The sequence below is a fragment of the Sinohyriopsis cumingii genome, chromosome 3, assembly GCF_028554795.1.
Source record: "Sinohyriopsis cumingii isolate HCF-2022 chromosome 3, ASM2855479v2, whole genome shotgun sequence".
NCBI lineage: Eukaryota > Metazoa > Mollusca > Bivalvia > Unionida > Unionidae > Sinohyriopsis > Sinohyriopsis cumingii.
Window position 1 is genome coordinate 94,568,484 of NC_142963.1, and position 18,321 is coordinate 94,586,804.

The window sequence follows — 18,321 nt, forward strand, 5'->3', positions numbered from 1 at the left end:
AATGGATTAGACCAGGAAATTGATAAGTAATAAAGAGGAGATTGTTGTGGAAATCAAACTAACGCCTGTATGCACATTCTCTTATGATGTTCGCATTGTTCTAAAATGTCACGAGTATTATAATAACATTGACATATATTGGATGCTTTCTAACGGCACTTTCGTGATTTATTTTCCTATGTCATACAGAGGAATCTGAGCTAAGTGCCTTTCCCAAGGAAGCGCTGGGTAGCCAACCAGATCTGGCATGGGCGGGCATAGAACCCAGACATTTGGGTAAAAAGTCCAAAGCTCTACCAATTTAGCTACCGAGGCTCCTAAATGTGGATGAAAAGATTTCGACTACAAGTTATACACAATAGATGTTTCTCAGCATTATGCCATTCAAATAACGAAAGGATTGTATAATGTTTGCATAAACTTTGATCTAGAAAACAAAATACCAGATCATGTTAATAATACTTTGTTAATACTTGTTAATTAGACTTCGAAAAAGAACCCGAATCTTATTTGCAGAGCATAAACGAAAACGTACATATTATCTAATAGAGAACAACGTTTATACATATATGTTACCGTAAAAGAGAGTAACTGTCATGAAAGAACTACATAGAAAAAACTGCAGATTTAATTAATACATACATTGAGCATAGGATTACTGGAAGGGAGGATTGAAAGAACAATTTACTACTCGGTAATTTAATAACCTGGATAATTGTTTTCGCTCTTTACAAATCTACCATGGTTCTTATGCTACACATGTGCTTATCAATCTTGGTTGCAAGACAAAACTTAAAACTCGCTCAACAGCCAAAGTAAATGATCCTTACCAGCCTTTTGATGAACAGGTAAAATACTAACACATTTATTGCCCTTGTGATGATGTTAGTGTCATTAATGTCAACAAGTGTATTGTAAAATTCACATTAGGTAAAGCTTCACAATCTACAATATTGATTGAAGAAAAGGAGCAGTTAAGATGAAAATGGCTCATAAATAAATAACTACCATAAGCTTGAAAAAATACATAAATCTAGAACAGTATTGCATCACATACATCCCTAATAAGATAGAATAAGATAGAATTGGGAACAACAATGATAGATAGCAATTTCAAAGTCAAGTCCAACTGCACTGATTATACCAGTATGTTTCGTTGTGTCGTTTAATATTGGGTAAAATAAGTAAATGGTATACATTATGAGTAGAATATGTATTACGGATAAAACAGTATCACACAGGAGCATTTAGGATTTAAAAGCTGGATGACTACACATTTTGATGATGATCAAAGATTTGTGGTTAACTATTTGGTTAGCACAAATAGAGTAGAACCGTTTATTATGAATGATAAATTAAGAAAGCTGAGATCAGGGTAGGTTATTATCAAAAATAATACTGGTATTATCCTATTTTCTCTGTTTCATAAAAAAAATTAGAATACCATTTTATGTTTATAAAGCAGATTACGCCACAAAATATTTATTCGATCAACACCAACATTACAAACCAATTATTCACATAAATGTTAACAATATTTGCCCTGATAACCATTGTATCTGACATGATGTAATAAGTGCAAATATTAAACGATTGATTGATAATGGACATGAATTCTTTGTTAGAATATAATTTGTTTAGTGATTTTCTTCTCCAAAGATAAAAGGTCAATGGAAATTGTGTTTAGTGAGAAAAATGTAGCATCCGTGATTACGATACAAGAGATAACTGAAATTCTGAAAGTAAACAAAATATGAAAACTCGTAAGAAAACTTAAGTTTCCTTTTCCTTTAACTTATATAGTAGTTATATGTTCATAGGGTAGCTTAATTATAGCGTCAATCCCCACCCCCTTCCCAAACAAAGCCAACAAAAGCAAAACTGCTTGCCTTCATACACAAAGACAGTTGCTATATGTATTGTAGTATTTTGTATTTCATGACTGTATCATGTAAGGATAATAATTTCCTGGTCATTTTCCCTGAGATTGAATGCACAGTGTGTAACTTTACATTCCTTTTGATTGTACATAAGATTGTTCGTTTGCAGATTATATTCGTACAAAATCAGCCTTTAGTGAGTAACGTTTTTACCGTAATACAAAAAAAACCAACACTTTACTAGGTAGGTTTCTTATTCATTTTGGGTAAATAAAATGTGCTTGGTCACTAATGGCATAAAACACGGCATTATCATTTAAGTAACTGCAAACGTTTACTATTTCAACACGGATACCCAATAAATTTGTATCGGTCATTCCTAGTCTGATTGTATCGCCATATTTATTGTTCATCTTGAAGTAAAGGTTAGTACATGAAACAGTTGTATAACCGTACAGGTCTATATCAAGTTCTAGCTGTATTCCAGACAAATAACTGGCATAGTAACAAATGGTTCGCATTGCAGTTGAAAGTTCTTATTGGAATTTTAAAAGAATTTTTAAATCTTATTTTTACTGTAACAGTTGTTCTTTACCACAAACTCACCATACAAGGTTATTTATTCGTCTGAGAAAAGCTTTTTCGAAAGCTATCTACGAATCTAATTGTCCATTAAAATATATTTGCTTTCTTCTTCCTTTAACGGACTCATGATGTATGAAATTTTTCCTGAATGAAATAAATGTTTTCATCTTTCTTTGGTATGAGTTTTAGCTCTTCATTATGATGATTATTAGCCAATATATTGATGGATGTATGACTGTCATGAATGGACAAGTTATGAATGAATAATTCTGTATATTTTGATTATTTAAAATCACACATGCATTTATTATGCAATGGATTATTACGCGTGAACAGGGTTAGGCACGTTTTGATTGTTATTTCTTTCCCACAAATATGACATATATTTGCTGAGACAAAATTTTGCTCGTGTTTGTACATGAACACCATAGTTTCTGGACCTCTTGGTCCTGATTCTTCGTACACTACGTTTACAGTCTTGCTTACTGCATGAAAACATTTGAATGCAATCTGTATATTTGTAAACTATTGGTTTATATCTGTTGTGGATTGATTTGAGGTAAACACAAAAGCATAAATGGATTGTGTTTCTTTCGCTTTTCAAAGGTAAAATAACATAATTATCAAGAGAACTTTAATCTGTGTCGACGGCTATTGTAACATAGCATTTTGTATTTTATTAATTTATATCTAAAAAATGAAATTCAAGCGTACAAAATCATTATTGCAATCTTATTTGGATTTATATACACAATTACAGGCATATTAGTTATTTTGGCATGTGGTATAGGTTTGTGTTTTAAGTAATCTTTTCTTGTGAACATATGTGTTTATTGCATACATATACGAATAATTTTATGAGCAGAACTTATAAACATGTTAACAGATGAACCGAAATCGTTAACTCGTGTCAAGGGTCCGATGAATCCGAAATATGCCATTGTAGAACGTATTATTCTCGAAAAGATTTGTTTACCTCTGTCGAGTTTCGAACCAAAGACCTTTCGATCTGTATTTATAAGCATCATGCCTACGTCACGCAACCTTTCCTACCAGTGTATGTACAATATGCGGCTTACATTAACCTGTACAATCTTAGAAAGAACTGCTAGTAATCCTAGTCTGTTCTGACTGGTCTAGTGATTGCTGTAAAATAAGACCACTTTTATAGCATTTCATTATCTCCATTTATCTGTAGCAGTATGATGTTAAATAGCAAATGCGTTGAATAAAGCTATTAAATAGGTAAACCGAGCGAAACTTCCTAGTGTAATCATTTATTTATTTAGTGCCCGTAGGAATGCAAAAAGTAGCGTACTATTTAAATTTGAATATGTTCCAGTGTTGTTGTCTACTTACTAGCTATAAATACTGTTTTATATGAACTGCATGTGCCATTTACCAATCAGAGGATTGAAATGCTATTACAATTTTCGTTCAATCCGAATAAGGTAATTGTAACGCAGTCATTTGCTGAACGTTTCCTCGTATTGGGAGTTAAAATCTAATTAAATCTAAAATGATAGAGCGAATAATCTACACGCATAATTAATGTTTATTCATATGACTTAGCATTATCTTATTTTCTTTTTATTTTATCCATCCATCCATCCATCTCTCTCTCTCTCTCTCTCTCTCTCTCTCTCTCTCTCTCTCTCTCTCTATATATATATATATATATATATATATATATATATATATATATATATATATATATATATATCTTTCTATTTTAGAGCACATTTAGATTTATATGATATAAAGTTTCGGAATATGTTATGCAACGTAGTATCAATTATGCTTTATTTTCTAACTATCGAATGTCTTGTTTTTGTTTGTTTTTACAGCCGAGGTCTGCCTATTGACCGGTGTCGTCACAAGGAAAAGGGTCAACCCCTGTGTATGGAGCAGTATTACCGTCTGTTTTCATCCTACAGGGTGCCAGGGGTTAAAAAGGACTCCCTCATATCAAACTCCACAAAACTTATGCCTGAGCCAGAACATATAATTGTAGTGTGCATGAACCAGGTAAGAAATGTTAGTTTTTCCTTTTTTATTATAGACGTTTTACGAGATGTCTGAGCATGCTATGCAAAATTACAGATGTGTTTCTAATATGTCTGAGCATGTCATGTTTCATTATAGACGTTTTTCGATATGTATAACAATGTTAATTATGAAAGCGAATTTCGATGCGTTTGAGCTCTAATGTAATACTGGTGATTGTGTGTGATCTTGGACAAAATGCACGAATGAGTCTGGAGCAGTCTAATGTGAACTTCGCATCCCAAAGTACGAGACATTCATGTGTATTATTTAAGGAAAGCCCTATACGATGAGAAGATGTTAATCCAATCAATTTCGTCCCTTCTTTCTAACGACTAAAGATTTATCCAATCATAATATAAATTCAAAGAAAAACAAACGATTTTCCCAGAATGTGTTGTTAGCATTACATTCAAATAAATGTAGTTTGTATTAATTATGGGTTATTGTATTTTAGAGTTTGCTACTGTCTGCCGTCTGCTCTTTGAATTTTTCCTAGACTTGCATGACAGAGATTTTGTTTTGCAAGATGGTGAAAGCAAAACCGTTGTTCATCAAATATTCCTATAACTCAAAAAAAATATCAAATGAATTGAAATGTTAATAGATCGATATAAATCAATATGCATAATCTGAAATAAAATTGAAAGTTTAAGCAATCAGGGAACACTATTAAACTGAAAATAAAAACTTATTAGCGTAAAGTATTTCGTCAACATTTCTTTATATCGTTCAACTAGTTTTTGCAATCAGCATTTTTGTCTCTTCCTACAGTTTTTTGTCCTGGATGTGGTAATAAATTTTACGCGGATGAGTGAAGATGACCTCTTCACGCAGCTAGACCGAATTACTAAAATGGCGAACGGATCTGAGGAAAAATCAGCTCCCATAGGCCTCATGACAGCCGCGCCACGCGATAAATGGGCAGTTACACGAATGCAGCTCATGGAAGGTAAACATTATTTATGCCCCCGCCACCAATATGAAACGAGCATATACTGTTACCCTTCTCAGTCTCTCCATAAGTCCGTTCCTAACACTTCAGTAGGTCAGTTTCTCGTGGCTGGTTGTTGATGAACAGCTCTGCAAAGACACCACACAAAAATTAGGTTACTGTGGGAAAGCTTTTCTGCCATTGTATATTGAAAATCCAAACAACTTTGGTACGTATAAACGTATCCCGCCAAACTGAGTTGATGGTGACGGTGTATACGTGTTCAATGAATAAATCCGTATTTTTGAGTGAAGAATTTTATTTCAGAGATCATAAACATGAGAAACAATGCGATGATTTCTCCATAGTAATTATAGCACATTTTAATGACTATTTTAAAGTATGTTCTTGTGTTTCTGTGATGTTTGTCTTTACTAGCATTTTTTCAACAATAAGACTATCATGAAGTTTGTTTAAGGACGCTGCAAATCATTTAATTTTAAATTCATTTAGAAATAAAATAAACAGAAGTAACTAAAGGATTTGGTGTTATTTGACCTATATTAAGTTTAGATAATATGTCTGAAATTGTTTCGGTTTAAATCAGTACATGATAACTCTATCGTAGGTGGGTGTTTTTTTTTTTAATTGACAAAAAGTACTACGTTAATTCTCGTCTTGGTTTACAGACTCTACAAACAGGGATTCCCTTGACGCAATAGAACGTAGTCTATTCATTCTCTGCCTGGATAAGGCGCTTCCTGTCTCGTTCAACCATCAACAGAGTTTTGACAAGACATCTCGTAACGTCAGGGATGACGTGTCCATAATGCTTCAGATGCTTCACGGCTGTGGCAGCAAGCACAACAGCGGAAACAGGTGGTTTGACAAAACTATGCAGGTAACCCTCTCCCTGTGTCTTCTCCGTCTACTGTCTCATTTGAAAAAGTTTTTTAAAAAATGTTGGCCCACTAAAATGTTTTATGATAAGTTAATATTAACTTTTTGAGCTTATCCTGAATATACTAACTTACGGAACCGTTCTGGTTTGGTAACTTCTAAAACAGTTTCTGAATATTACATGCATAGTAAAATCTTAACACACCTTCTGAATATTACATGCGTGAAAAAAACTCAAATCCTAACCCACCTTCTGAATATCACATGTATGATGAAAATCAAGTATACCTTCTGAATATTACTTGCATGATAAAAATCAAACATACCTTCTGAATATTACATGCATGATAAAACGCAGATCCTACCTCACCTTCTGAATATCACATGCATGATAAAAATCTCCCACACCTTCTGAATATTACTTGCATGATAATAAATCAAACACACCTTCTGAATATTGTATGCATAATAACGCTCAAACACACCTTCTGAATATTATATGCATGATAACGCTCAAACACACATTCTGAATATTGTATGCATGATAACGCTCAAACACACCTTCTGAATATTATATGCATGATAACGCTCAAACACACATTCTGAATATTGTATGCATGATAACGCTCAAACACACCTTCTGAATATTATATGCATGATAACGCTCAAACATACCTTCTGAATATTATATGCATGATAACGCTCAAACACACCTTCTGAATATTATATGCATGATAACGCTCAAACACACCTTCTGAATATTGTATGCATGATAAAGCTCAAAGAAACTTTCTGAATATTATATACATGATAATGCTCAAACACACCTTCTGAATATTATATGCATGATAATGCTCAAACACACCTTCTGAATATTATATGCATGATATCGCTCAAACACACCTTCTGACTATTGTATGTATGATTAAACTCAAACGCACCTTCTGAATATTGCATGAATGACAAAGATCAAACATACCATCTGAATATTCTGTGCATGATTAAACTTAAACACACCTTCTGAATATTGTATGCATGATAACGCTCAAACACACCTTCCGAAAACGGTACGCATGATAAAGCTAAAACACACCTTCTGAATAGTGTATGCTTGCTAACTCTCAAACACACATTCTGAATATTGTATGCATGATAAAGCTCAAACACACCTTCTGAATATCGTATGCATGATAAAACTGCTCAAACACACCTTCTGAATAATGTATGCATGATAAAGCTCAAACACACCTTCTGAATATTGTATGCATGATAAAGCTCAAACACACCTTCTGAATATTGTATGAATGACAAAGCTCAAACACACATTCTGAATATTGTATGCATGATAAAGCTGCTCAAACACACCTTCTGACTGTTGTATGTATGATTAAACTCAAACACACCTTCTGAATATTGTACGCATAATAACGCTCAAACACACCTTCTGAATATTGTATGCATGATAAAGCTAAAACACACCTTCTGAATATCGTATGCATGATAAAGCTGCTCAAACACACCTTCTGATTATTGTATGCATGATAACGCTCAAACACACCTTCTAAATATTGTATGAATGATAATGCTCCTCAAACACACCTTCTGAATACTGTATCCTTGATAATGCTCAAACACACCTTCTGAATATTGTATGCATGATAAAGCTCAAACACACCTTCAGAATATCGTATGCATGATAAAGCTACTCCAACATACCTTCTGAATATTTTATGAATGATAATGCTGCTCAAACACACCTTCTGAATAATGTATGCATGATAAAGCTCAAACACACATTCTGAATATTGTATGCATGATAAAGCTGCTGAAACACACCTTCTGACTGTTGTATTATGATTAAACTCAAACACACCTTCTGAATATTGTATGCATGATAACGCTCAAACACACCTTCTGAATATTGTATGCATGATAACGCTAAAACACACCTTCTGAATATCGTATGCATGATAAAGCTGCTCAAACACACCTTCCGAATATTGTATGCATGATAACGCTAAAACACACCTTCTGAATATCGTATGCATGATAAAGCTGCTCAAACACACCTTCCGAATATTGTATGCAAGATAACGCTCAAACACACCTTCTAAATATTGTATGAATGATAATGCTCCTCAAACACACCTTCTGAATACTGTATCCTTGATAATGCTCAAACACACCTTCTGAATATTGTATGCATGATAAAGCTCAAACACACCTTCAGAATATCGTATGCATGATAAAGCTACTCAAACACACCTTCTGAATATTGCATGAATGATAATGCTCCTCAAACACACCTTCTGAATACTGTATGCATGATAAAGCTCAAACACATCTGCTGAATATTGTATGAATGACAAAGCTCAAAAACACACCATCTGAATATTGTATGCATGATAACGCTCAAACACACCTTCTGAATACCGTATGCTTGATAAAGCTCAAACACACCTTCTGAATATTATATGCATGATAACGCTTAAACACACTTTCTGAATATTATATGCATGATAACGCTCAAACACACCTTCTGAATACCGTATGCTTGATAAAGCTCAAACACACCTGAATACTGTAAGCATGATAAAGCTCAAACACATCTGCTGAATATTGTATGAATGACAAAGCTCAAACACACCATCTGAATATTATATGCATGTTAACGCTTAAATACACCTTCTGAATATTGTATGCATGATAACGCTCAAACACACCTTCTGAATATTGTATGCATGATAACGCTCAAACACACCTTCTGAATATTGTATGCTTGATAAAGCTCAAACACACCTTCTGAATACTGTATGCATGATAACGCTCAAACACACCTTCTGTATATCGTATGCATGATAAAGCTGCTCAAACACACCTTCTGAATATTTTATGAATGATAATGCTGCTCAAACACACCTTCTGAATACTGTATGCATGATAAAGCTCAAACAGATCTTCTGAATATTGTATGCATGATAAAGCTCAAACACACCTTCTGAATATTGTACGCATGATTTAACTCAAAAACGCCTTCTGAATATCGTATGCATGCTAAAGCTGCTTAACCACACCTTCTGAATACTGGATGAATGATAATGCTGCTCAAACACACTTCTGAATACTGTTTCCATGATAAAGTTCAAACACACCTTCTGAATATTGTATGCATGATAAAGCTCAAACACACCTTCTGAATATTGTATGCATGATAACGCTCAAACACACCTTCTGAATACTGTATGCGTGATAAAGCTCAAACAGATCTTCTGAATATTGTATGCATGATAACGCTCAAACACACCTTATAAATATTGTATGCATGATGAAACTCAAACACACCTTCTGAATATCGTATGCATGGTAAAGCTGCTTAGAAACAGCTTCTGAATATTGGATGAATGATAATGCTGCTCAAACACACTTCTGAATACTGTTTGCATGATAAAGCTCAAACACACCTTCTGAATATTGTATGCATGATGAAGGTCAAACACACCTTCTGAATATTGTATGCATGATAAAGCTGCTCAAACACACCTTCTGACTATTGTATGCATGACTAAACTCAAACACACCTTCTGAATATTGTATAAATGACAAAGCTCAAACACACCTTCTGAATTTTGTATGCATGATTAAACTCAAACACACCTTCTGAATATTGTATGCATGATAACGCTCAAACACACCTTCTGAATATTGTATGCATGATAACGCTCAAACACACCTTCTGAATACTGTATGCATGATAAAGCTCAAACCCACTTTTTGAATATCGTATGCATGATAAAGCTGCTCAAACACACCTTCTGAATATTGTATGAATGATAATGCTGCTCAAACACACCTTCTGAATAATGTATGCTTGATAAAGCTCAAACACACCTTCTGAATATTGTATGCATGATAAAGCTCAAACACACCTTCAGAATATCGTATGCATGATAAAGCTGCTCAAACACACCTTCTGAATATTGTATCCATGATAAAGCTCAAACACACCTTCTGAATACTGTATGCATGATAAAGCTCAAACACACCTTCTAAATATTGTATGCATGATGAAACTCAAACACACCTTCTGAATATCGTATGCATGATAAAGCTGCTTAAACACACCTTCTGAATATTGGATGAATGATAATGCTGCTCAAACACACTTCTGAATACTGTTTGCATGATAAAGCTCAAACACACCTTCTGAATATTGTATGCATGATAAAGCTCAAACACACCTTCTGAATATTGTATGCATGATAAAGCTTAAACACACCTTCTGAATATTGTATGCATGATAAAGCTCAAACACACCTTCTGAATATTGTATGTATGATTAAACTCAAACACACCTTCTGAATATTGTATGCATGATAAAGCTGCTCAAATACACCTTCTGAATATTGTTTGCATGATAAAGCTCAAACACACCTTCTGAATATTGTATGCATGATAAAGCTCAAAAACACCTTCTGAATATTGTATGCATGATTAAACTCAAACACGCCTTCTGAATATTGTATGCATGATAACGCTCAAACACACCTTCTGAATATTGTATGCATGATAAAGCTCAAACACACTTTCTGAATATCGTATGAATGATAAAGCTGCTTAAACACACCTTCTGAATATTGTATGAATTATAATGCTGCTCAAACACATTTCTGAATAATGTATGCATGATAAAGCTCAAACACACCTTCTGAATATTGTATGCATGATAACGATCAAACACACCTTCTGAATACTGTATGCATGATAAAGCTGAAACTCACCTTCTGAATATTGTATGCATGATAAAGCTCAAACACACCTTCTGAATACTGTATGCATGATTAGACTATATCGACTGTGTTACGGGGGAAGAAGGATACAGAGTGTGTTAAGGGGCACGAGGGATCCAGACTATGTTAAGTGGAAGGAGGGATACAGACCGTGTTAAGGAGACTGATGGATACAGACTGAATTAAGGGGGGCGATGGATACAGATTGTATTATGGGGAACGAGAAATACAGACTGTTTTTAGGGGAAAATATTAAGAGTACGAGTGATATGGTATTAATGGGGACGATGGATACAGACTATGTGAAGGGATACGAGAGATACAGACTATGTTAAGGGGAACGAAGGATACAGATGATTGTTTTAAGGGGAAAGATGGATACAGCATTAAGGGGGACGAGTGATACAGTATTAAGTGGGACGAGGGATCCAGACTGTGTTAAGGGGGATGAGGAATACAGACTGTATAGAGAGAGACTCTGGATACAGACTGTGTAAAGGGGAACGAGGGATATAGAGTGCGTATTGGGAAACTAGAGATAGAGACTGCTAAGTGGAACGAGGGGTACATTGTAAAGGGGGACGACGGATAGAGGGTGTGTAATGGGAGACGAGGGATACATACTGTATTAATGGGGACAAGTGATACAGTGTTAAGGTGGATGAGGGATATATACTGTGCTGGGGGGGGGGGCGAGGGATACAGACTGTGTTAAAAGGGACGAGTGACACATACTTTATTAAGGGGTACGATGTCGTGCCTGTATTATGTTCGTTCTGCAACTACCACGAAACTATAAGTCTGAGAAAGCTGCCCAGATAATATGAATTGGTAAAGCAGAGTACTGACAGGTTAAGTTACAATTTTGCATCACATGGATGACAATTGTAATGGCAGTAATAACTGTATTGTTCATGAAAGAACTTCAGCTCATTTCTTTAATTTTTCGTGATTTCCTAATTGCTATGCAATTGTGTTCAATAATAAAAGAGAACTGTATCCTATTTATAATTAGGTTCCTGTCTTTCATCAATAATAAAACTTTATGACAGTTACAGTTATGTTCACACTGCATACAGTAAATCACGTGAATATGACTATATTGTTTAAAGTCTGCCTGGTAAATCATTCCTTAACCATGTATTCACCCTTAGAGAATATTCACAACAACGACCATCTTTTTCAGTTCATTATTTCGGAAGACGGGGCATGTGGGGTGAATTTTGAACACTCCCCGTCAGACGGAATAGCGGTTGTTCAGCTCATCCAGCACTTATTACGCTATATGTAAGTAATCTTCCTTTTATCTTTAAATCTTTGACCATGTAACTGACGGGACTGTTATCATAATTGACCATATATAAAGTTAACTTCCGGTTATGATTTATAATAAAACAGATAATAGTGCGCCTAAAGTTTAACCTGCTCAAGATATCAAAGTAAATATGTATGGCATGTGCTTGTGTTGTTTGAGAGCTAGTACAATATACTTTTTCGAAACAATTCACTATGCCAACATTTAAATTAACACACATGTCTATCTGACATTTTGAATTTGGGATGGACATCAAGCCAAATCTGTTTCCCAATGTCGCCATTCTTGACGACGTTTTCACATTTCTTCTGACAATGCCTCTGTAGCAGAAATCTTACACAAAAGAGAGCTCTTAAACGGCTAAAAAAAATTATTAGAATTCAAATTATACATATGCTCTGAATGTCTTGTCAATGAGATTCAAACTGCACAACATGTTTTAAAATATGCTTAAGCAAAGAAAACTGATAAAATTTCATATATAATAAAGTTAGTGTTTTGCAGAAGTGCTATATATTACTTGTATAACTGAAAAAGAAAAAACATGAGTTAATTTTTTACATGACAAACAATTCTCTTGTAAGGTGCCAGTTAATAAAATCAGACAAGGTGAGAATTCCCCATTCACTCTTGGGATTCTCTATGTAGTTACAGCGATTAAATATTTAAAAAATTTCGTTCAAACCTGCCGTTGCGTGCAATGTACCCATATGTATACTTCTACCAAACAACTACGTTTGAAATTAATTATTCCAGGTCAATCAGCGACTGTCTTGAAATAGAGTCTTCAATAGACTGGTTCCGTAGCTTGTAAAATAAAAATGTATATGTAGCCCAAAGTCTTCATTTGAATTGTCAATATTGTGTATATCTATTTGTCTTACAATATCTTTAAGTTTGGAAATACTAGAATGATATCTAGAAATTGTTTGTAAGTCTGACCTTTATGCCGTGACTTCAGTCTAGCAAGTACCCCTAGAAACCATCAACAGATTGATAACGAAAGGAGAATTTATGTTGGACACGATACTTCAAGATCTACTCTAGATATGATTACAGTTTGTCTCTTATACCAGTCAATCATTTGGATGAACTCGTACCGGGTTCGACATAGATGGGAGATTATTTTCAGATATATAAATAGTTTTCTAATTTTACCATTTCATAGGTGCACATTCTTCTTTGATATGTTTAATTAAAGGCCAGGCGAATACTTGTGATTCTAACGGATTGAATGACAATGATACTCAAATACCATTAGGTGAAATGTTAACAACACCAACTCAAAAAATGAACGCTATTCGGAATGTTTCCAAAATGGAATGGATGGAAAACGCTTCAATACCATTTGTAATATGTACGTATATAAACTATATTATTCTGAACGCATTGTTTGATGGGATGTACTGTGACCTTCCTATTGTATTGTCCATACTCTGAGTGTCTGTATGTGTGTGTGTGTTTGTATGTGTGTGTGCAAAAGGTCATTTGACTTTCATGCACAACATAAAAACACAAAAGACATGGTAAATATTTTGACTCTGAAATATTACATTGCTAATGTACCTTACTTGGAGGGAGGATGGAATCTGTTTCTGATTTGTTTCATTGATTTTCTATTATCTATGCCCAATATGTCAGGCAAGCATATGAAATATTTATATATAAAAAATTACAGCTTAAAGGACGCTGAGAATGTCTTCTGAACAGTATCTGGTGCAAGCAATAATTTCATTATCATATTGACTGTCAGGTGGAATGACTAATTCTATCAGAAGAATAATATGACTCTGTCAGTTTGTCTGCTTTTTGTTGTCATTGTTGTTTGTGATTTATTTTGTTTTCTAACGAAAAGACATTATTTCATTATTTTAACAAATCATTTTGAAGCTGTTTGAAGAAAATACTTTGATTCATTTAGTTCCATGGACAACATTTTATTCGTTATTTTGCTTAAGAACATATTTATATTTATTCTTTTACACTTATCAGTATTGCTGAGCTGAATGTTAATTATTTGAGAGAAATTTCCTCTTATCCACTTCTTCCTTCCAAGGGTCATGAAAGAACTACTTTGCATTATGTTTCGATTTACGCGTGCATTTTGTGATTTTATGAGCTTAGTAAGGAGCATTACATTTTCTTCATAGTAGTTGAGGAACAGACCGAAGGTCAACTATCAGGAATTAAACCAGTCTATCACATGTCGTTCATTTATTCTCTTGGTAATAGGGCATACAATACTCATCCTTAATATTAAACATTTTTCTCGGCTCTCTTCAATCTTTAAATTTTATTTTTGGACAGGGTAAAGCTGTTCTTCATATATCTCGCCCAGATTAGGTCAAGGTGCTGGCAAATTTACTGCACTGAGCTACGATGATGACGTGTGTCTTCTTACGTTCCCCTTATTCCTATACCAGTACATTAGACTGATCCTCAAAACAGAAGTAATCCTTGAAACAGAAATGACTGCTTCTGGAATTCACAACAAGCCATATTCAGTGTATAATTAAACGTAAAACCATCATAAAACACTTCGCTTCAAATGTGCAGTTTTAGTATGCAGTATGAAAGCTGGCTATAAACTTTACTTGACAAGCTGCTTCTCTGTGAATAGAAACCGTACATGCCTATCGGAAAGGAGGCTATATATGCGTATCGGAAAAGAGATTGTACATGCCTACCGGAACAGAGGCTGTATATGCGTATCGGAAAAGAGACTGTACATGCCTATCGGAACGGAGACTGTATATGCGTATCGGAAATGAGATTGTACATGCCTATCGGAACTGAGAATGTATATGTGTATCGGAAAAGAGATTGTACATGCCCCCGGAGCGGAGACTGTACATGCGTATCGGAAAAGAGATTGGACATGCCTATCGGAACGGAGACTGTACATGCATATCGGAAAGGAGACTCTACATGCATATCGGAAAGTAGACTGTTATGTGTATCGGAACGGAAAGTGTACATGCGTAAATTTCCTTTTAATGGGTTGACCAAAAACACAAATTCTATTAGATTTTTGTCTGTAAAATTAGACACCTTACAATGGCCTCTCAGTAACACAGAAGACAGTTATTATCGACTATTAAAAGCTATTTAGTTCAGATCCTAAAATTTATGGTACCATTTGCGAGCTTTTAGGTCAGGTTACACGTTTTGTACTCAGGAAGCGCTCAACAGTCAGCGACATGTTACTTAGTATGACCAGAAAAATTATATCGCCTAGATATAGCGCCACTAAAGGCCACGTTAGTCAAAAAATTAAAATTTGCAATTCTTTTCCATCCGTAAACAGAAAACTTAATGTACCGCGTAATTTAAAAAATTTAATTTTAGTCACATGGATGACAATGAAAGACTTTGGAGTGATTCTCAAGATTTAACGGCGAAGACGAAACAAGGGATGGGCAATTGCAGCTAATGGACTTTAAAACAAATAAATGTAAACAATTCAGACTAAAACAGTTGAATACACAAGGCCCTGTGATGGATGGCAAGGACGTTTTAAGACCATGGAGACTGGTCAGTAGGAATTTTATATGCCCTGTCAGAAAGATTATTAGCTTTAAGACAGAATGAGACGGATATCCCCTATATGGATTAAGTTTGGGGTAGAATATGAAGGATATCCCGTATCCGACGGAAGTTGCTGTATATTTTGATCGTATACCATTGAATTATGTCACAGTGAAAACGACTTTATCTTCTATTTACAATACATCATCACTGCATAATATATTGATGAGTAGATTGGAGCCTGGTTTGTGAATCTGGGGTTTGAGTGTGAGGTTTGATTTGGTTTTGTTTTGTGGGGTTTTATCCCGCATTTTGCAGCATGTGATAGACAGTACATGATTGCCAGTATATTTGGCGGAGGAAGAGCACTGAAAAACACCGGGATGAACTATTTTGTTGTTTGAATTAAGAAAAGCAAGTGTGTTTGTGTGTTTCATTCATCTTAAGATTACCACTTGAACTGTGGAAAGTGCTGTGGATAACTTGATGGAGACTTTAAACATTATATTCTCATCCCTTTTTCTGTTTCCAGGGAGGAGGTGAGACAGAGGAGCCTGGTTCGGATGAGATCTATATGCGAGCTGCCCTACCCCCGCAGACTGCAGTGGAAATTTTTCCAGGAAGTGCTGCAAGAGATTGAAGCTGCGGCTACGAGCTTTGATAGGTCCATTTTCAGAATCAGTATACAGTATCCATTTACCTTAACTTCGCCTTACTTAACTGAATACGTCATCCACTGGGACACTATAATTAAAATGAATGTTGTTATCACAGTTGTCATTGTCGTCGTAATGATTGTCTTCAACATTATCATGACTGCCACTCCACGCTCGCTTGAATCATTATAATCATCACAAACCAGATATCAGATACCAAAAATATTTATATCGTCGTCGTTTCAGATTCTTTTATAATATGTTCTTTTGTTTGTTTTTCTTTTGCGATTTTGCAATCAGTGTAACAATATCTTTGTGACTGCCATCATTTTCACGGACATAATTTCTATTATAAAACTTTTGTTACGTGGGATACATACAGCTTTATCGTCAGTGTAATATCATAAAATGTTTATTTGGCACTACAACAATACGGTTAGCAGAGAACTCCTTTCCTTTCTTAGAAGAATTTTTGGATTGGAATAGGGCGCCAAATATATATTACCATAAACATTAATTGTATCGGCCAATCAGATGAAGTCTTATATGTTTGCGTTTGGAGATGAGCAGGAGCAGTGTGGATGAAGAGCATTAATTTATACCGAACTATTTAATTCACTTTCAGATTTTTGAACGCTGCATTGCCACTGGCTAATTCAAAGGCCAGCAGAACATGACCCATACGCGGTCGTCGTCAGATCTTCTCGAATGACAGAGAAGAGATCTGTTTTAATCAGATTACTCATAAAACCGCTTTTGAAACAAATATAAAAAATGTATGTTTTGTTTATTTATCAAAATCTGTGCAATAATCCATCTTTTTAACTTTCTGAAGTGAAAACACGGAAAATGTCAGATGCATAAGGTAGACATTTGCAACCTGGAGCGCTCAACTCATCAGAGAATATGACTTCCTATCGATGAGGTCATTTTTCCAAGACCATTTAAAATTATCTAAACAAGAAGTTCAGGTCATTTAAGGAAACGATTTAGCGTCTCTCTAAATTAACAAACGATATTCTCCAAATTTTCTTTTAGTTCCTTTCAGTGACAGCAAATGAAAGTAAACGAGAGTAAATGCTCTGTGGGAATTGTGGCACGTTGTAACAGTAAATGAATATAAAATTATCATATGAATCATTCAAATGAAAAACGAATAATGTGACAAGGTAAATACGTGCCACAAGAAATCGATATACATGTATCATTTATATAATTTTATTTTCTTCTGTAGGCTCATCGACGACTTGGATTTTTACATCCTAAAATTCGATCATTTTGGCAGAGAGTTTCCGAAGTCACAGAATATGAGTCCGGATTCCTTTATACAACTGGCATTGCAACTTACTTATTACAAGTAGGTTTACATCTGGATGGAAGTTTTAGTAGACCAGTTTAAACGTTAACCAAGTAGACAAGACTAAACATTATCTAAGTAGACCAGTCTGCATATTCTCCGAATAGATTGGTCTGTATATTCTCCCAGTAAACAAGACTGCATGTTCTCCGAGTAGACCGGTCTGTATATTCACTGAGTAGAGCCGTCTGCATATAGTAATAATATCATATAGCCCATTTCATACCGAATTTAACCGAGTTGCTCCGTAATTATCCGAATAATCTCCCGAGTTACTTTATACTCCAACCAATTAAACGCTGGTGGGTACATGTACGTAACAAAATGGCGTCT

General features: G+C 34.8%; 1 protein-coding gene across 1 annotated transcript in view; it reads left to right on the forward strand.

Moving 5' to 3' along the window:
- LOC149803317 (choline O-acetyltransferase-like) overlaps nt 1-18,321 on the forward strand; it is an 86,035-nt gene that overhangs the window by 35,536 nt on the left and 32,178 nt on the right. Inside the window, 6 exon segments of the mRNA XM_089953914.1 lie at nt 4,313-4,493; nt 5,286-5,463; nt 6,135-6,346; nt 12,319-12,419; nt 16,508-16,639; nt 17,866-17,988. Coding sequence (XP_089810040.1) covers nt 4,313-4,493; nt 5,286-5,463; nt 6,135-6,346; nt 12,319-12,419; nt 16,508-16,639; nt 17,866-17,988 — 927 coding nt within the window.